Genomic DNA, 21,234 nt, shown 5'->3' with positions numbered 1-21,234 from the left:
TAGTGCTTTCTACGTGCTGCGTTTGCTTTAAACTCACCTTCCTCCACCCACTCCCTGTTAACTTGGCTCCTGGAAAGTGGTGCAGCAGGAGAGAGCATTGGTCTCTGGAGACCTTTCTCCTCAGAGCCGGGTGATCAAAGGGACCTGCCCTTCTAAGTGGGACACTCTGTGCTTCTGCACTGACCGGATCTTAACCAGGTTAAGAGCGGTTGATCACAAAGAGCTGTACAGAGTCATAGCATCATAGAATGGCTTGGGTTGGAAGGTACCTTAAAGCCCATCCAGTGCCACCCCCTGCCCTGGGCAGGGACACCTCCTACCAGACCAGGTTGCTCCAAGCCCCCTCCAACCTGGCCTTGAACCCCTCCAGGGATGGGGCAGCCACAGCTTCTCTGGGCAACCAGGGTCTCACCACCCTCACAGCAAAGAAGTTCTTCCTAATCTCTAATCTAAGTCTCTTCTTTCAGTGTTAAACCCTTCCCCCTCATCCTGTCACTCCCCTCCCTGATCCAGAGTCCCTCCCCATCTCTCCTGGAGCCCCTTTAGGGACTGGAAGGGGCTCTAAGGTCTCCCCAGAGCCTTCTCTTCTCCAGGCTGAACCCCCCCAACTCTCTCAGCCCCCCCTCACAGCAGAGGGGCTCCAGCCCTCCCAGCATCTCCATGGCCCCGCTCCGACAGATCCACACAGAGCTATAGTCGTGTGTGGAGCAGGAATGAACCCCAGTCTCATGTGGGATGTGTTCCCATCTGCTGGCACTTTGGTTCTCCAGTGCTGCTCAGCCCCATGCCCTCTCCCTGCTGCTCCCGTGCCCTTGCCAGGGGAAGCTCTCCCTTCTGGGCATCCCCTCCCCGAGAGCCCACACCACTGCCAGCATGGTGGGGCGAGCTAATTGTCTTCCATGTTTTCATTTTCCAGGGATATTGAAATTGTTGTGGGTGATAAATCCCATGAGCATGTAGGTAGGAAGGGAACACAGGACCGTATTTCACCTTTGGGGTTGAAGATGAGACTGCCCCCCCCCTCCCCGGTGCTGTGCTGGCCCATTGTGTTGATTTACTGGCCTGTGAAACTTTAGAGTTAATTTTTCGTGGAAGGAGTGAAAGTCTGTCTCCCCGTGACTTTTCTTGCTTGAACAGCTGTTTGCTCCTGATTCGTTGCTATTCTGAGAATTTCGTGAAGACTCTCCTCAGTGATGTGACAATTGGAAGAAAAAGATGAGCTTATATTTTTCTTATCCTAATAGTGGCACTTACAGACGTTCCTAAGAAAGGCAGGTTTCTTTGTGTGGCTTTTTTTTTTTTTAAGGTGAATTTCCCTTGCTGCCATTCCTCCTTCACATGGTTGCGTATTCTATCTGATGATTATTTTGCTTTTCCTTCAGATACATTATTTTTAAAACATGCTGTTCAAACAAACCCTGGTCCTCCATCAGATTTATGACCCCCAGCTGAATCACCACACCTTTCTGCTGCTCTGTGGGGTGTTTCTCAATGTGACAAATCCATTGCACGACAACATTTCCATCGCTTTCTGTAGCCAAAATATGGGGTGTACCAGAATTTGGGATTTTTCTATAGCAGAAAAGACTTAGCAAGAATTTACCCAGAAAGTGCATTTTGGGTTGATAGCATCAGGTATCAGTCTGATTTGCAAACATTTCGATGTTTTCCGGCAGAGATATTGACCCTTCTTTAACAGACTCAGGCTTCTGGATAATTCTGCTTTTTTAAGTTACTTTCCATAGACTCTTTAGAGATTGTCCATGAATTACCAGGGACTTGCAAACTGTGATTTGAAAGCCGTTGTTTTTGGAGTGTCACAGCTCTGCCTTCTGTGTTCTTTGGCACAGAGCGGGCCGAGGGGTGTCCATCCCTGAACCCCGTCTCTGGAGGTGCCTTGGTGAGACCCAGCTTTGTTCTGGGGTCTCTGCTTTCCCTTTTCTCTTATTCTGTGAGTGGTGAAATTGTTTGAGCTCCTTTTGATTTCAGGGAGGTTGTTTCCCAAGCTGCGACTTCCAAGACACCAAACTGCAGTTGGAGGTGTCCTAAAGAGGAATGGGATGTATTTCAAGCTCATGTTGTAAATAAATGGGATAAAAGAGCTCAAGATCCTGGATGCTGTTCCTTCTCACTTACTGTTAGTCGTTGGTAAACTCCAGTTGTATTTTCACCAATATCCTTGAACTCGTGTGGTTTAACCCAGAGCGTTAATGCACATGATCACCATTTCTTGGTGTGCAAGAGCCTCAGATGTGTGAGGCCCCTGGGAGAGATTGACTTTGCCTGTGGCAGCTTTGCATTACGTTCCCTCGTAATTGTGAGTTATAGATTGGGCAGAGGCACCTCCAGGAGCTGCAGACAGAGCTGGGGAGGAGATGGGAGGGACGGGCGGCCGGAGGACCCTCCATCCCCAGCCCTGGCACCCAGGCTGGATGCAGATCCAGCTTTGGGATGTGAGGACACGGCTCCCGTTGTTTTCTGTGGGAACAAGGCGACTAAACACATAAAAGTCTTTGCCCAGCTGTATCCAAGCCTTTGCCTCACAAGAGCCTGATAGTATTTCAGAGACAAATTCCCTTTTTTACACTTGGCTAACGAGTACTCATTTAATTTGCATCCTGAAACTAAGCGACCGCAAACAAAGTTCTTTGAAGAGAATCTTCTTCTTTCATTCTGTTTTCACTTCATTTAAGGAAAATAGAGATTTCCATGTATAATCTGCAGGGCTTAAATATCCTACTTATTGTTGGCACTTCTATTTTTTCCCCAGCAATTATGGAGAAGCTCTTGCACAAATCTGACGAGAGAGAAAGCTGGAATTTATATGTTTCCTCCTCTGTTGCGCTCTGTGCATAATCACCAGCTATTCATTGCCTTTACAAACTCCGTTAATACACCCACTTCCCTTGCCAGTGTGAGTGGGCATTTTCAGGCTATTTTTGGGTCTGTGCATTGAAACTCGCACTTGGCTGAGGGTGATACTAGTACTTTTGACCTGCGTGTCCTCAAGAAGAAACGAGCAGCAGCAAAATTTACTAAAATGGTAAGACGGGTTATAGAGTGAATTGATGGGTGAAGTAAATATGGCTCTTTGGGGCACCATCTCCTGGCCAAGAGTCAAGCTGGTGGTGATGGTGCCCAAGCTCAGGCCAGCTCAAGCCATTTTTTTGCTATTTAACACGCATTGAAATGTTCTGATTGATAAGCCTGGTAGCCCAGGACACTGTCTGAAGGTGGCCTGATGCTGTTGGAGGTTGATAACGAGCTCTTGGGAGCATGGACCAGTGGTGGCCGCTTGAGCGGTGCCTGCGGGCAAGGGCAGGTCCGTGAGGCCAGCCCGTGAGGGGACATGGCAGGCATCAGTCACCGTTAATCGGCTTAGCTCCTTGTTAAATGTCAAGGTGGCAATTTAATGCAGAACATTTAAATAGCGTCTTTTTTCAATTTTGGCCTGTCCTGAAATAATACAAGGCAGCGCCCGGCAACTGGTTTCAGTTAGATGAGGGCAGGACAAACGATTTCATGCGACTTCTGCGCAGGCAGAAAGCTCCACTTTGGATTTTATGAAGAGCCTTTTATTTGCTGACGCGTTCTGCCTGTCGAGGGATGGATTTCACAGGGGCTGGAGTTGTGCGTAAAGCTGCCGTGGGATCGTTTGCGTGCACATGAAATAAATTTGAAAGTATTGGGTGCGAACCCCAGCATTTCCTTACTCATCGGGGATGTGTGGGTTGTTACCATCGGTGAAAATAGGCTCAAAGCCTTTAGTGCAAGTGAGTGATGTACGCCAACAGCAGAGAAAACACGGGATCAGTCAGCCAATATTCCCTCCTACTGTGGAGTTCTCCTTTTCACGTTACGTGCTGGATGCAGAGGTGGGGACACAGCTGAGACCTCTGCAGATCCTTTGGAGGGTCAGGAGAAGCTGTTTGTGCCAATGCTGGGTCCGGGTGTAAATCTGATAGAGCTGACGGGTAGGATTTAACTCATTTCTGAGATGAGCAGAGGTGCTTGGTTGTTTTTTTTTTTGTTAGGGGAGGACAGACCCCAAAAAATAACCCAAAGCTCCCAGAGGATCCACTGGTCCTGGATGGCAATGTATGAACATCAGGAGCATTCAGTTGGCTGTGCTGGGATGGATTGTAGTTGCTGGACTCCTGTTTCTTTTCTCTTGGAAGCACCCAGAAATGGTTTAACTGTTGGTGGCAGTTGGTTTGGTTTGATTTTTTTAAAGCCAGTTTTCCTCACTTGGGCAAGGTGTAGCTTCTCATGCCCTGCAGAGCTTGGGAGTTGGTTTAGACCAGGGTTGGAAGTTTGGCTCTCGGTGGCTGTTACACGCCAGCCATGATGTCTCTGGGGAGGAGAAGGCAGGACCAGAGCAGCAGAAAGCAGCAGCACTGGAGTTGTGATGGGACCCAGTTTCCAAAAATGGTCTTTTAGTATGTGAGAACCAAAACCCCAACATCAGCCTCCTGGCAAGGGGGGCAGGCAGAACTCCCCTCCTGCGGTTTGCTTATTTTGCAGCAAAGCCAGCCTGAGAATAAATGTGTTAAACTGAAAAGAGGAAGTGGAGGGAGCTGAAAGAGAGGAAGGATATGAGTTAAAAACAGTCCGTTGTCCCTGTGGCCATCTTGCAGGGCACAGGAGTGGGTGCTGTCCCAAGGAACGGAGCTTCTGTCTTCCCCCTCAGACACAGGGCTTATGTTTCTTCTCAGAGAGCCGCGGAGTGGGAAAGCAGTAATTTCAGAGTGGCTTCCAGAAAAATAAATAGGTGCAGGCAGTTTCACACTTTCCCGTAACACCGTGGACGCGTGTTACTCTCCTGCTGGGCAATGGGCAACAAAGTGGGGAATGGCGTGTTCCCCCGTTCACGTCTCCCCCCGGCAGGGTGGAGGGAACACCTTTTTTAAAATAGCAGTGTCTTTCTCCTCATCCACACGTCGTTCATTCTGCATCTTCAAGGTCGTGCTACGCTTAAGATGACTTGCCGCCTTTTCCACTGGTGGGGTTAGCGTTTTTTTTTCCTGCTTAACGGTGTTTCCACCAGTTTCTCCAGACCCCAGCATGTGGCTAACAGTCTGAGTTTGTCCTCTGGTGATGTCCGCCCCCGCTCGGTGCCGAAGCTGTAGGGTAGGACACTGCAGTCTGACTGTAGCCCTACAGCCCTAACAACAAACCCGTAACGCTGCCGTGGGTCCGGGCAGCCTCCCTGTCGTGGCGTACACATCCTTCTATTGCTGCTGGTGAAAACAGGAGCACGAAAAGAGGTCAAAGGGAGGAAAAAGGAAAATATGTATTCTCAACAAGCACCCTGTGTCTCCTGTTATCTAAATTCTGTGCGAGCGGCGAGCGCCAGCGGAGCTCCATGCCAGCTCTGAGACCACGGAAAGCAAAATAAACATCTTTGCAGCACGGGCTGATACATGCTCCCTTTAGAGTCACAGGCACCTCCAATTAATCATCCTGTCTGTGCAGGAAGAGGCTTTGAGGATCAGAGGACGTTGCCAGACCTGATGGAAGGGTGGGCACCGCTCAGCGGTAAGGGTAAAGGGGCTGAGTTCCCAGCCCCAGGGAGCAGGGATGGCCGTGCCTTCCCCTGCCTTCAGGTGAGCCGTGTCTTGTCTGTGCACAGCTTTAATCCTGGATTTTGGGATATATTAGTGGTGTGGGGCAGTGCTCGGTGCTGCGCACATGCTTTTGACTAAAGGGCCTTCCCTTCTCAGTGAGAAAGGCTTTCATGGTTCACCTCAGCTGGATGGGTCTTGGCAATAAATCCATGAGCTGACCAAGGCAAATGACTTCTTGACATGTTAATGAGTGAGATGTGGCCGATACCGTGGAGTTTTGGGGTGTCTCTGCACAGCACTCCTGGTCAGCAAAGGGGAGAATCGCCTGATCCCCCTTTCAGCGGTGCTCATCATTAGGGGTCCTTGGTGCCAGCAGTTCGTCTTCATAACCATAGACAATTCTGAATTTTCCTTTAATTTTTTTTATACCATGGAACATCTTTAAGCATTTTATAGGCTTTAAAAATTGCATGGGTTACACAAAATAAATGAAATAAAATCAGCGTAAGGAGAAGAACTCAGTAATGGAGCTAAAGGGGCTTTTCCCTGAGCACCAGCAGAGTTCCTGGTGCTCCAAAGCTGCTCCAAAGTTCCTGGAGTCCAAAGCCAGAGACAGCCGTCGCCCCATGGCATTTAAAGTAGAAGAGACAGATCCAGCCCAAGCTGGGTTCGGGTTGCCAGAGGTGAAGAAAACTCAAAGCAGTGTAAGTTTTAGGGCGAAAGCAGGTGGCAGGTGCCATGTTTGTGTTCATAAACAAAGGCAAAACCTTTGCTTCCTTGTGCTGCTGGGTCAAGAAAGTGCCTTTGTCCAGGATTTTATCAGTGGTGCCTCGGTGAGGGAGGAGGTGCCTCATTTGTTTATCAACACAAAGGAAGTAGTTGTGTTCAAAAATAAAAATTTAGGAGTAAATTAATCTGTGGCGAGCAGGTCCAGCGTGCAGGGAAACGTGAAATGTTTTCAGACCTTATTTTTCTTGAAAACTGAAAAAGATGGCTCTGTAGTGTGTACAAATGCAGAGCTATGTGCCTGAACCAATATGTCAAACTGTCATGTGGGAGATTTGGTGAAAAACATCTTGTCCTAAGGGAATAATTTTAAACACTATATGTAGGTTTGCTGCCTCATAAGAGATCATTACTCAAATCTATTCCCTCTGATGGTAGCTCGGCCTCTGCTTAACGGGCACGGAGTGAACAGCAGCCTATTAACGCATCCTTTAAGAGTGGTTATCAGATGGTGGAGGGGAAAACTGATCTCTGACCGGGGAATTTATAGTGGTTTTGGCCAAATCCTCTGGTCTGGCCTTAACAAGAGGAGTAGCAGTGCGGGGGCTTCACGCTCGGCTGGCCATCGAGGGCGGCGGCGGCGGGGCCTTGCTGCGCCGGGCGGCCGGACCCTGGGCAGCGCGGGCGGCTGGAGCTTTGTCAGAGCTGGTGAAGAAGTGTAAGGGACGAGCCCTGGGGCCAGGAGCCATTCCAGGGATCTTCACCTCCTGTTTGTCACTTCAATCTCGCGGAGAGGCTGAAATGTGGAGTGGAACCCATTCCCGACCAGACCCCTGCCAGACTGTGGCTGCGCCCTCCCTCCTGCTCATCTCTGCCTCCCGTTCCTTTTGTTGGCAGTGGTTTGGGGAAAAATGCGAGGAATGGCAAATGAGCGGCACCTGAAGAGCAGCATAAACTCCCGGTGCCTCCGTGTGGCATCCACGGTTGCCTTGACTACACGCCATCCCTCCCTCAATTAATCTCTCTCTCATGAGACGATGCATGTTAACGCGTGGCAGGTGAACTCCTTTTTAATGGGATCAGCTTCCCTAAAAATCGGGGCGCATCTGGGTGTGCACGGTGCTCGGCGGGGTCGTCACACTTAAGAGATCATGTTTATTTTTTAAGAAATGCATAAGGAGATGCTACAGGAGGGAAGAAGCTTTATATAGCAGGTTAATGTGGGTTAAGGAAAAAGGAGGAGTGAGGAGGAAGGTGGAGGGAATGAAAGTGTGTCTTCGGGAGTGAGGAGGGTGTCAGGCTCTAATCTCACTAGAGAGAAATGTGTTTTTCCTGGGCAGCCTGTAGTGTGTGCGTGGAATTTTTTGGTGGAGCAGAACTCCCGGTCCCCTCCTGGTGTCCCAGCTGCGGCTGCCGATGGGTGGCCGGGCTCCTGCCTCCCTTACGGCGCTGCTGCTCGGGCTGTGCAAACAAACAGCAACCTTTTATTTTCTGAAGGCATCAGTGCCTTTGCAAAGCAGAGCAGAAAGGAAGAGCAGGTTCCTGAGTGTGCGAGGTCAGAGCAGAGGACGTGGGGCACGGGAGAGACTTCCACGGGCCCTGCTTTTCTCTCTCTTTGCTTGTTTGTTTGGGACTTAAGGAGTGAAATGTGCTCATGTGGGTAAAGCCTGTTCAAGAGGATGTGGAGCTTTTAGCCAAAAGCAAACAAAGCAAACTTTATTTAATTTTTTTTTAAAAAAAAAGCTTTTTTAGTCTTTTGGGACGGGAAGCTGTCTGTGTGCATATCTGCCTCTGCAAAGGAGAGCAGCCCCCTGTTTTTGTCCCAACTGATACAATTCTTACAAATTGCTTTTGTTTGTTGTTGTAACTGATGAAGGTTACCAAACTATTCAGGGAATAGCTCAAAATATTTACTGAAAACATACAGTTTAAACTGCAATAAACAAACTTGCTGGAATATTCGCTGAACACAAACATGTCCTAGTGAATGTTGGCAAATATTTCCTTGCCGTAGCCACCCTGCTCTTCCAGATGTTGTGGCTGCCTCTTGGAAGTGCCTGTGCCCAAGCTGAGCTAATAATATTAATCAAACCTCCTGTTAACTTCCAGGGCACTCAGCGATTATGGCAGGAATTTTCTCTGCTGTGAGCAATTCAGCGCAGTGGGCTGGGACAGGCGCTGGTGGGCTTCCCTCCTCTTTATCTTCTCCTGAAATACCAAGCTGTGGGTTGCTCCTCTGGGCAGGATAATGGTCGGATGGGCCATTGTAATCAAGGTAAAAGGAAGAAATCCTTTCCAGTGCTAGAAATTTGAGCTCGATCCATACAATAGCTGGCTTTTGGGATCACCGCAGATCAGAGCTTTTTTGGGGTGAGGGTATCGTCACGGTTGAGCTGTTTCCAAACTCCTTTTGGTCCTTGGTCACTTTATTGCTTGGAGTTCCATGCCTTCGTGTGAACAAGCTGTGTACTTGCATACGGTGTTTTATCACTTATCTCTCCTTCAGCATTTGCACCCACTATCCTGAGAACCGGGTGGTTTTACTTGTCCCAGGTTCTGTTGTGTCACGTCCTTTGGTTTGGAGAGGAAGTCTCCACCCAGACCATCTCGAGATCCTGGGTATGGAGCACAGCTCTTCTTACAAGGGTATCGCTTTTATTAATAACACAACTTTCTTGCGGTGGTTGCTAATCGAAGGCAGTTGTGCAATTGAGGCATAATTTGTTTGAAAATTCCTTGCCTTCAATTAGGTGTACTCCATGACTGACAGGGATTTAGCTGAAACCTGGCAACTGCGAGGCAGTGACGTGGTGACACCATCTTGCATTACCTGACTGATTTTTAACCTGCTGAGTCCCGTCGGTCCCTGCTAACGATGCCCCTCAGGACTGCCCACGCTGTGGGAGGCGGGTGCTGGTTCAAAGGAGGCAGAGAGATGGTGAGGAAGGCTGGTGAAACACGTCCTGTCACTGGTTTGGATGAGCATCGGGCAGCATCTCCTTCTTAAGAACGTAATTCTCACCAGGTGGATCAGTGCAACTTCAATTTTTTAATGTAAAGGTGGTCGATTTTATTTTTTTCTCAGAAAAGCATCATGGCTTTGTCAAGACAGAAATATTGGAAAAAAGTAAATTGCACTGAATATTTCCCTCCAGATTGGCTTTGAGAACCCTTGTGCCAACGCAAGCCTTACTGCAGGCTCTCCTCCTCTTTTTGTTTTGGATTTGAATGCATCGTTTTCTGTGCTCATTAACAAGAGACCAAGAGAGCCTGAGCTCCCACACAGCGGTGTGGAGTTAAGCATCACGTGGAGGGTGGCAATCAGTATTAATTTGGCAAACTTAGGGTCAGGTCCTGTTCACCTCATTCACTTGGGGTTTCCTCAAATCCTGCTCATCACCACAGGATCAATTTTGCATTGATTCCTTTACCAGGGGTTTGCTGATGAATTTTATCCACAGGAAACGTTTTAGGAATGATTTACTGATTTACAAGAAAATAAGCCTAATTTATCCCTTAGTTGCTTCTGGCATATGAACTTCCTCACTGAGTTGTTGGCTGAGGACCTGATCCGTTGCAGGTGCTGGTGCAGACATCGCTGCCCGCTCCGGCTCCGGCTCTGATCCCGGCTGGATGCTGGGTCCTGCGCTGGGAATGCGCTGTCTCTGCCACTTCTGTGGGTGTCCCCGTGTCCTCAGCCAAGAGTCTGCAGGAGCCCGGCAGTAAATGGTCCTTGCAGAGCCACCGCCGAGGTGCCTGGGCCCCCCGTGACAGCAGCTGGGTGCTGGGACTCTTTCCTCTTTCTCTGCGGCAGAGGAAGAAAGCTGCTGTCACAGGGACTAATCTCAAGGCGCTGGCTTTTCCTGTGCCCAGACCAGCATGTCCTGTGCAGTCAGGGAGACCTAAGAATAAAAATATTGGGTACTGTGAGCAGTGTAAGGGATGTGAACAAATACCAATGAAAAAAAAAAAACCCAACAACATTTCCCTTTCTCGATTCTCTGCAATCCCATTTGAGCTTTAAACATTTTATAAATAAAAAGTCATTCAGGTATAATTACATCCAGGATAGTAAGTTTAAATTGAACACTTTGTTAAGTAGCATTTATTTAGGGAGTCTTTTTTTTTTTTTTTTTTTTTTTTTTTTTTTTTTTTTTTTTTTTTTTTTTTTTTTTTTTTTTTCCCCTGTGATTTTCCTGGAGTGGAAATGCCATCGTGTTGGCTGGGGATTCACCACGGCAGTTGCTGGCCGTGTGCTGGTGGAGCATCCCCTGCTGTCCCCCTGTGCCCCCCGAGCGCTGCCGGTGCCCCAGCTTCATGGCACCCATGGGTCTCTCCTGTTAAGGGTTGAGGGGGAAATGCTCCCCCAGGGAGGTAAAAATGCTCGTTATTCTTCAGAGGGTGCTGCAGAGCTTGTGGGATCTCCGGGGTGATGAGGCTGAGGAGTAGCAGGGAGGAAGAGTAAGAGTTCCCAGCGTTGGAGCCGGGGCAAAGTATGTTAATTGCTAATTCCACTGAAACTCTGCATTTGGGTATTTCACAGCAAACTCCGCTCTGTGCTTCAGCTCAGAGCCGGTTTATTTATCAAAACTGACTAAAAAACCCCAGTGCCAATTACAGGGAGACTGTAATCCGCCTTGGAGTTTAGAGGACGTGAGCATCCCTGACCTGTTGCGTTGGTTGTTGGAGCAGGGAGTGAGGGTCTCCCACAAAAACGCAGTCCCGGAGCGTGGCGGGGCTGGGCTGAGGTGTGTAACGGAGCTTTGTGTTGGTTTTGCACGTGGTTGCACTAACGCAGGGCTTGTTGGAGCAGGGAGTGAGGGTCTCCCACAAAAACGCAGTCCCGGAGCGTGGCGGGGCTGGGCTGAGGTGTGTAACGGAGCTTTGTGTTGGTTTTGCACGTGGTTGCACTAACGCAGGGCACGGCTGAGCGGGCGGCAGCGCTGCTCCTCCCGTCACTGACAGCAGCCTCTCCCCTGGTTCTAATTAGTTCCTCTGTGTGGTGTTACGGTGCTCTCTTGGAGCATCTCTGATGTCCTATAATCGAGCACTAAAATAATTTTCCAGTTTAAATCAGGGATTTCCAGATTACTGTAAGATAATTTTTTAATCTCGCCGTGATCGTGTAACGAGTGAAACAAATGCAACTTGCTCCATGGAGTGGGAAACCCGCGCCGCTCAGCTTTGTGGAGCAGGAGAGCACGGCTGAGCGGGCGGCAGCGCTGCTCCTTCTCCCGTCACTGACAGCATCCTCTCCCCTGGTTCTAATTAGTTCCTCTGTGTGGTGTTACGGTGCTCTCTTGGAGCATCTCTGATGTCCTATAATCGAGCACTAAAATAATTTTCCAGTTTAAATCAGGGATTTCCAGATTACTGTAAGATAATTTTTTAATCTCGCCGTGATCGTGTAACGAGTGAAACAAATGCAACTTGCTCCATGGAGTGGGAAACCCGCGCCGCTCGGCTTTGTGGAGCAGGAGAAGGGATGATGTGAGGAGAGGTCTTAAGGAAGTTAAAACATTCACAGCCATTTTTCATCTCTGATGTCCTATAATCGAGCACTAAAATAATTTTCCAGTTTAAATCAGGGATTTCCAGATTACTGTAAGATAATTTTTTAATCTCGCCGTGATTGTGTAACGAGTGAAACAAATGCAACTTGCTCCATGGAGTGGGAAACCCGCGCCGCTCAGCTTTGTGGAGCAGGAGAAGGGATGATGTGAGGAGAGGTCTTAAGGAGGTTAAAACATTCACAGCCGTTTCCTGGGCTGTTTGGCTCGCTCGGGCAGCACCCTCAGCCCTGTGTGATGGGGGCTCCCGGGGGGTCTGTCGGAGAAACCGGGGTCCCTGCTCTTAGCACTTGTGCTCTGGGTGAACGGGAAGGAAATGGTGGATATGGGGAAGCGCAGGATGCTGTCAGGATGATGTTGGCTCTTTTTTTTGTCTTGCCTTGCTCCTGTTCCTCTAGTTACTCATTGGTTTTATCTCACACAAAGCCTTCCTTCCAGGGCTGGGGGGTTTGTCAGCATCTCCTGGGGCATCCTCCCTCCCCACTGTGCTTCTGGGGGTGTGGTGGCCCTGAGAGGGTTTTTTTGAGTTCCTGGGCTGGCTCCTCCTGGGGAGAGGGCAACCAGCCCCATCCTGCACTGGCCACTGGGCTGCCCAGCCCCAGCCAGGGTGGGGAACAGCTGCTGCCTTGCCATTTCCAAGAGTCTTTGAGAAGGACCCCGTGCAGGGGCTGCTGAGGACGGGAGGAGTCCAAGGTGAGGGAGGAAGTTTGGGGGGTTTTGTCTTCGGGGTTTATTTTTTTTGGCCATTTGACTATGAGCAGTGGAGAAGAGCTAAAGAAGTGATTGATTTCAGCGAGGAAGAAGAAGGTGATGAAGGAAAGTTGGCCCTGGATGCACTAAGCAGGGAGAGGGCACATGCACCAGGGCAAATTTTGAAGATGAAAACAATATATTTGCGACAGAGAGGGTGGCCCTGAGAGGGTTTTTTTGAGTTCCTGGGCTGGCTCCTCCTGGGGAGAGGGCAACCAGCCCCATCCTGCACTGGTCACTGGGCTGCCCAGCCCCAGCCAGGGTGGGGAACAGCTGCTGCCTTGCCATTTCCAAGGGTCTTTGAGAAGGACCCCGTGCAGGGGCTGCTGAGGACGGGAGGAGTCCAAGGTGAGGGAGGAAGTTTGGGGGGTTTTGTCTTCGGGGTTTATTTTTTTTGGCCATTTGACTATGAGCAGTGGAGAAGAGCTAAAGAAGTGATTGATTTCAGCGAGGAAGAAGAAGGTGATGAAGGAAAGTTGGCCCTGGATGCACTAAGCAGGGAGAGGGCACGTGCACCAGGGCAAATTTTGAAGATGAGAACAATGTATTTGCGACAGAGAAGGTTACCTGAAAGTATTAAGAATGGAAGGGAGGAAAAATAATGGAGTAACAGTGAGAATGAGTCATGAGTACATGGTAGTATACTTCAGAAGGAATAATTCCAGCTACTCTTTGTGAAATCCAGAGGAAAAAGGCCTGGGATGTCATGTAGGATGTTTAAGTTAAACTCCTTAATTTCTGTGGTTAAGGGAAACTAATAGTGGCTAAAGATAATGCAAATGAAGGAATTGTAAGAAAAATGTTATCATGGTGCTCCATTTAAAAAGGTGAACGGGGAGACCTGTGCCCGTGAAGAGACTGATGGTGGGAATGAGCTGGAGGACGGGGGGTTTGGGGCTGGTTCCTCCTTGGGGAGGTTTCGGCATCGATTCCAAACAGTGGAGGGTGCGTGGGGACTGAAAACTCCTGATTGTGCTGCAACCCGGGACGCACAGAACCGGTCGTGTCCACATCCCCTGCGCCTGTGAAAGAGAATATTTTGGGTGTTTTTCTGGGCAGGGTGCAATATCGGTGGGAGGAGGGAGCTGTACCGGCGGTGCCGATGCCACGTCCCCGTGCTGGGGGGGACACGGCGGTGCCAGAGCCGGGGCGCGGGCTGGCGGGGCAGAGACAGGGGTGTGGAGATGAGGTGGATGGGGTTGTGTGTCACGGTTCTCCTAACGCTCTCTCTGTGAACCCTTTCCAGCCCACGACCTTCCCCCGAGCAAGACCTCGGCCACGGCGCAGACCGGCAGCCACCTGCAGTGCCTCTCGGTCCACTGCACGGACGACGTGGGCGAGGCGAAGGGCCGGACTGCGGTGCCGACGTGGAGGTCCCTGCACTCGGACATCTCCAACAGATTTGGGACTTTTGTGGCCGCCCTGACTTGAACAAAAAAAGAAATTTTAAATTTTTTTTTTTTTTTTTTTCCTCTTTTTAATTTCAAAGGGCCGCTACTGCTAGGTGGACTATTTTTCTAGGTTGGTACCTGCTTAGTGGCATATGGACTGGAAAGGGTTAATTTAAAGTAAACCTCAACTTTTTTTTAATCTTCTGCCACAGTATGTTACCAGTGTTAACCCTTCTGCAGTTAGCACACTTTTGCTTAAGATTTTCCTGCTAGACCACTTTTTCCCATTATTCTGTAACCTTGGCATACATTTATAGATGAGGCCTTTTCCTTTTTCATCTCAGCGTATGTCCAAGTCACGTATGTCATAATAAGACAAAGATCCTCCTCCTCTTCTTCTTCCTCATTTGCTTTGTTTTTCTTTTCTTTTCTTTTTTTTTTTTTCCCCCCTCTCGTTTTGCTTTGTTCAGTGCTTATTACAATGGTGATCCCTGAAGAACAGCAGTTCAGGAATAAACGCCGGTTAAAGCGAAATGGTCATCATTATAGTATATATTATATTGACACCCAGCTTTTGCCAGTCACATACAAACCAAACAGTTAATGCTCTATTGAATATTCAGGCAACGAGCCTGCCCTTTCCTGAGAAAATGATGTTCTGTTACTAATAACGTTCAGCCTGGTTTGCTCTCCGCCTCCCTCTGCCAGGACGCTGTGTTTACCCCGGTGAAGCCCAGAGATGAAGCTCTTTTGGGAACGGGCTGGTTCACACACAGCCAGGGAAGGTATAGAAGAGGTGTTTTTCTAAATAAGTCTAACAGGAAGTTCACTTAATAATTAAGAGTCGTTCTCTCCTCCGCCGAATGCCCAGGCTCCCTCTCCGTTGCCGGGAGGAGCAGGGGATGCTCCCCGGTGCGGCCGCATCCTCCTGGTGATGCTCCCACAGTTCCCCCTTTATAACTGCAGGAGGAAAAAAAATCCCCCCGGAGCCACCGTGTGCCTCCTGCATGTGCTGTCCCTGCCCACTTTTGCCCATTTTTCACCCATTTTTAGCTGAAGGAAGGTGCTGTCGATGGAAACAGGATGCAGCATCCTGTGCATGTATCTGTGGGGCACCCCCCACCATCCTGGTGCAGTGGCAGAGGTGAGGGGACAGCCCGAATCGGGGGACGTGGGGGGGCTGTATGCCCACAGTCAGCATTTCCTAAGATGCCAGGGCAGGGAGACCCCCCCAGTAGACCCTCAGAACTTATTTGAGGCCCCATTTTTGCCACGCAGTAAAGAACAGCGTTACTTAGACGCAGACAATAAAAGGAAAACCATACTTTCCTGCTCGTGAGAGATAATACTCATTCGAGGAGAAAGTTGGAAGCAAACCAGATAAAACCACGGCTGACACTGTGATCCCACACTCCTGTGGTTTTACGTAACCGTCCCATTATTTGTGTATCCTCCGTGTCCGGGGAGGGGGAGCGTCCGGCCCCACACCGGCCACCTCGCTTTCCTCTGCTCCCCGGAGCTTCCCAACATCTCTGGAGATGGAGGTTTTTAGCTGTGAAATAAAGGTCGGCCTCTCTAGGGTTATTTATTACTTTTGTCATGAATTCACAAAACGTGTCCCTCCTCAAGGGATGGGGTTTGAAGACTGCTTTGTATTTTATCTTCGATGATTGTGCTGGGCCTTTAATTATTTTGAAGGAGTGTTCTCAGTAGGCACCAATGGAGAGGGAATTCTGCCTAAAATGCCCATGGCACAGAGTGGTGTGAAATCCTCTCTCTCGGTCATCTGTGGCTTCAGAGAGACTCACAGCGTTTGGAAATGTTAGTTGAATGTGCTCTTATTACCCACGCATGGATTGATTTCCTCTTACCGGTCTGGTCAGTGACTTTGGATAAATTGGGGAGGTTTGAACCTTGACTTTCAGTATTGTTTTATTTTGTGCTGAAGCTGGAACTGCCACGAGGTTGAGGATGGTTTTTTGCCCATCCTGGAGCAATTGGCTGTGGAGCTGCTTCACGCCTTCTTGGTTTGAAACAAAAAGATGGGATGTTTCCTACCTTCCGTAGGGGTGTGTGTCCTGCCGAGCGCCCGGAGCCCTCCCCTGTAATACAACATCACTGTCCCCAGAAAAATACCTCCTGGTAGAACAATCATTTTCAGCCTCAGCTCTGGAAGGTGCCTCTTTGCCTGTGTTTTTTTTAAGTCCCAGTTTGCCCAAATATGTGTTTAACTTTAAATCCTGTCTAGGCAGAGCTCTGGGGGCTGCTGAGTGATGTGGTGGTGGGTTCCCTCTGCATCTCCCACCGCTTCCAGCCAGGTGGGGCTGGGAGTAACCCCAGGAAACGCACGCCCAGACATATGGTACCGCCTTCCAGCGCTTGCAACTGAAAATTTAGGAAGAGTTGATGGTCTGATGGCATTCCTGTACCCGAGTGCAGCCCATGGCTTACTTCTTTGTTTTGAGTTTTTCCTGCTGCATTCAAGAGAACAGGTTTTTCAGGCTTCCTGAGGTCAGGGATGCACACCCTGTGCTACCGGGGAAGAGACCTCTGGGTGAAACGCTGCCCTGAACATTTCAGATGGCTTTTAAAGAGAAATCCTCCTCTAAGCAGAATAGCAGCGACTCAGTTTTCTCACCAACCCTTTTTTCCTCTGGTTTGCTCTCTGCAGCTTGTGCTTCTCCCCCGGCGTCCACTGGGGACTGACTTTTCCACTTGCTCCTAGAAATACAAAGTGGAAGCGATTCCTTAAAACCCCATGGAATTCTGACAGTTTTAAATCCTATGAGCTGAGGGGGACGGGCTGTTCTGAAGCTGCCGAGCGTGGGACTGCAGGAACTGGGGCACCACTGGCTCTGCTCCCCCAGCACTGGTGCATTTTTCTGATTTCTTTGCTTTTTGCCAAAGATGAGAACAGAAACGGTACATGTAACTGACCAGGAGGAGCATGGCTTTGTGCTCACAGCCTGGTGTATTTGGTACTGACAGCATATGCAGGAGGTGAGGGCTTTGTCCCAGAGCTCGTTGTTGCCTGCAGTGATTTCATTTTACTCGTTTTCCCCATTAATTTGACGCTGAATGCACTGATTTTTGAATACTTTTTTTTTTTTAACATACCTAAAATACCAGCGTAGCTCTACATGGTAAAAAACAATTTAATTTTGTGAAACATAATACTTCCAAGCAAAGTGTGTTTGAGAGCTGTAGGTAAAAAGCCTGTTGTGCCAGAGGTAAGTTGCGCTTTTTTTGTGGAAAGGGAAACTGTATAAACCCAGAATAACTTAATCTCACGCCTGCTTTTCCTGAAGGGCTTCCAGGCCGGGGGGAGAAGGTACCAAGAAGTCAAAGATCGGTGGTAGATGATGTGCCATTAAGATATGCACGAATTTTGCTATATATTGGGAACAACAGCTAAAAATGCAGCTTTTTGGAGCCTTTTCCCTGCCTCGCCTGGTGTTTTTGGTTCTCCCACGTGCCCCCCCCTGCCCCAGGCACTGGGTACGGGGGAGCCCGGGTGTCACCGACCTCCTGACTCCTTTGGTATTTGTTAAATGAAACTCTGCACTTGGTCTCGAAGGTAAAATGTAGCAGCAAACCCAGCAAAATCTTTCTTGCATTTCAATTGGGAGGAGTGATAAAATAGCTCTTTGCCAAAAAAAAAAAAAGAAAGGAAAGAGTAGGCCTTATTTATTAAAATACTCTTGCGAATTTTCTCCGGATCATTTTTTTTTCCTAGGGTTACTAGTTCTCTGCTATTCTATTCTTCAGTGAGAGAGGGGTTAGGGCCATTTTTATTTAGTTACAGTGATTTTCATCAAGTGGGTAAGGATTTTGTTGTGTGGTTAAGGGTGGAAGGGAATGAGCGTCAAAATTACGTCGTCTGGGTCATTTAGGGACCGGTTCCGGATACTTTCTGTCTCCGTGGTCATTCCAGGGCTGCCTTCCCTCCCCACACCAGGCTCCCAGTCACCACCAGTAAAGCAAAACGGTCCCACCTTTGTGCAGGAGGGAGAGGGAGAGGAGAGCACGGGGTCAGCGAAACACACTGTGGGCAGGGGGATGGGGGGGAAATGCAGACAGGAACAAAAACTGGTAAATTTTGATTATTTTTGTTAAGCTGCAGTGTAAGGTTTTCTCAACTACTAGATTCACAGCTGTTCAATGGATGGTGTATAAGAGCATAACCCATTTTTATAGAATTGTTTCTCCTTTATTGCTTAAGGCTAATGGAGGAAATAGTCTAATTTTGTCTTAGAAATTCTCTATTAAAATTGTTGGTTTGAGTCCATCCGCTCATAGATTCTGACTGATGAAACTGCAGGCTGTGATTTCCAGCAGTTATAACTTTATCACTATTCACTACCCGAGAATATTACAGCTTTAAAACAGCCTTAAGCAAAAGGATGTTATTTCTTTGTACTAAATTTGGTTCATGGAAAAGAAAAAAAAAAAAAAAGAAAAAATCCAAAACACTGGTAATCCGTACTGCATAGCAAACTCTTCTGAAAAATGTTATTGCACATGTAAAATATGAAAACTTGACTCTGCTGTGTGTTAGGCAATCCTGTAATCTTTTTTTTTCTTTTTTCTTTTTTTTTTTTTTGGATTCTTGTTAAATTCATTTCTTAAATGCTTGGTTGGAAGACTGTGACAATAGCTCATGAAATTGAGTGTTATTTTTCTTTCTTTTTTTGTTTTTTTGTTTTTTTTTTAAATATGTAAAGTGCAGTCTTCTGTATTCATGCATATTGTACATATCTGTATATGTTTTACTGAGCAACTAAATAACAATAAATATGATGTTAATGGTGGCTATTGTATATTTCATACCAGGTTGGTTAATTTTTGTGGCGAGTCCCTTTTTCCCTAAGATGTGAAGAAATGAAGTGTCGTTCTTCGTGTACAGGTAAAACCTGAGCCTTGTGATGATCAGGACAAATTTTGCTGTTTTTCTGGGGTAAATCCTCTCTAACATCTGGCTTCCCCGGCTCAAAGAGGAAAGATAAACCTCCCCAGGAGCTGCTGGATTTCAAGGAGGCTCCTCCCCGGGTCCGGAGGATCCCTGGGAGGAGAGAAGGTTATTGTAAGCCGAGGTGCTGGATCCTCCACAGCACTTCTGGCCAGATTTTTGAGCTGAAATGTGTGAATAAAAGGTAAACAGGCTAGAGCTCTTACAGAGATTCTTAAAAATCCCTTCATCTCTGTTTTTCAAATTTCAAACTCTTAATCCTTTCCCATTCCTTAGAGTTTTCCAAGGAGTCTTTCAGGAGAAATGTCCTAGGGTATTTTCCAAAGGAAAGAAAAAAAAAAGCTCAATAACCCAGGTGATGTTCAAACATGTTGTTTTTTGAACTGAGGGGACACCCTTCTGTGTCTGTTGTGCTCGCAGGACACACAGAAGCGGGGCTGGCTTCACTTGTCATCTGAAAGGTTGGTGGCCTCTGGTGATGCTGGCACGGTGCTTGCCCCCAACCCTTGCCTTCGTGCCCGCTGCTCCGTGCTCAGGGGCTCCTTCCTGGTCCGTGTCAGCGTCAAGCAGGGATTATAGTTTATTAACTAAAGGAAAAGCACGTAGTTGGTCAGAGAGCTTTTACGGTTGTTGTTCCCCCTGCCCCGAGACTGTGCCGAGAGCTGAAATCTGGCCGTAGCCCCGTCTCTTTTCCCAAGCCGTTTAACTGATTTAATTATGTCCTTTGAGTTATTTTCTGCATGAAGCTTTGGCATTCCTGTCACGGAGGAGACCCTATAAATATGGATTGTACGTGCGGCGGGCGGGGGGGATCCGTCGGCAGCGCAGCTGGATCCCGGGTGCCGAGGTCCCTGCCCAAAGCCGGGAAGGGGAGCAGCCCTGAGGCACTTTGGGCAGCTCGAACCCCGCTTTTCAGGGGGGCAGAGCTCCAGGGTTAGGTGTTAGAAGGCGTTTGTGTTTGTGGGCTCCTGGCTGTGACTCCCTGAGCCATTTAAACCCCCGTTTTCCAGGTTGTTGTCTGCGCCAGCTGCTTGCAAGGGTACGGCAGAAGGCATTGCTTCCCCTTCAAACCAAAATAAATAAACACAGGAATGAAAATTTGGGTCAGTGACATCCTTCTGGCGGAGAAACTTGTCAGAAAATGGAAATGTGATGGTTTTCTTTCAGTACGAATTGAGTATTTCCAAAAGTCTCAAAGCCACACGCCTGAAGCAGTTACTTTCCTGCCTGGTGACCAGTCTGTAGTCTCCCCAGCTCTTTTAGCTTTTTCAGTTGGATGGCCAATAACATCGCATAGATTTTTCTTGTAAAATGTCTGAAAACTCTTTGCTCAGGTGAGCTCTGTAACGCTGTGCCTGCTGGGCATGGGATGAAATAGAGGGGAGGTCTGTTCTGAGCTCTGCTTCTTGCCGAGACGTTGCTGGAGCTTATTAATGATGGTGCAGAAAGTGGAGGTGACAAAGACCTGAAGAAAATCATTTAGGTCATCTTTGGTTAATTAGTGCAGGATTGTTCCCTGTTCTCTAATTCCCAGAGCTCTGACCAGCACAACTAAAATTGACAGAGCAGCGGAGGGAGGGGGAGGTCTTAACCTTTTAGTTATAAAAAAAATAAACCAACCAACCAACCCTTTATCCCCAGCTGTGGAGTGGGGATAACGTCCCAAATGATGGAAGGGGAAAAGAGCCCACTGGAATTACACTGTGTCTTTCCAAGCAGTGAATCCATGGATGTGCCAAGCCCAGGGAAGCTCCTGGCAGGACCCCGGTGGCCCGGCTGGTCCCGGGTCGGTGCGTGGTGCACGGGTGGGATGTGGGAGGTGGGAAGGGAGGTTCCTTCTCGTTCTCACCTGGCCACGGACACATCGTCACCACAAGGCCTGTGAGCCATCACTGAGCTTCGTTATTTCCTGATACCAGCACCTGGGAAAACGGCACACAGGGAAAAACCCCGAGCCCTAATTAATGTTTGCTGTGTCCTTTTAGGGGCTCATGTTGTGAAGCCACAGACAAAGAAGCTGTTGAAACGTCACCCTAAATTTGGTGTTAAAACATGAGTTGAAACTCAGGCTCCTTCTGGAAGGAGGCTGAGAAGTTTGGTGTTGGGAAGGCTCATGTCCAGCTGAAGGGTTTGTAATGCACCGGGGTTAACTGGCGGAGAATATTCAGTGCCCAGCTTCAGGAGGTGGGAACTTTTCTCAATTTCCTTTTATCCTCTGCAAAATGCCCCTCTCTCCCTTCCCCCTTTCTTCCCCCCCACAT

At 48.5% G+C, this 21,234-nt stretch overlaps 1 protein-coding gene across 1 annotated transcript in view; it reads left to right on the top strand.

Annotated features, from left to right (window-relative positions):
• Positions 1 to 18,824, top strand: part of MN1 (meningioma (disrupted in balanced translocation) 1) — a 61,340-nt gene extending 42,516 nt beyond the window's left edge. Inside the window, exon 5 of the mRNA XM_014943159.1 lies at positions 13,860 to 18,824. Coding sequence (XP_014798645.1) covers positions 13,860 to 14,044 — 185 coding nt within the window. The 3' untranslated portion in view covers positions 14,045 to 18,824. The remainder of the gene's footprint in view (positions 1 to 13,859) is intronic.
• Positions 18,825 to 21,234: the final 2,410 nt, after the last annotated feature.

This window comes from Calidris pugnax, unplaced genomic scaffold (assembly GCF_001431845.1).
Source record: "Calidris pugnax isolate Ruff unplaced genomic scaffold, ASM143184v1 scaffold130, whole genome shotgun sequence".
NCBI lineage: Eukaryota > Metazoa > Chordata > Aves > Charadriiformes > Scolopacidae > Calidris > Calidris pugnax.
This window is presented reverse-complemented; position numbering and strand designations above follow the sequence as displayed.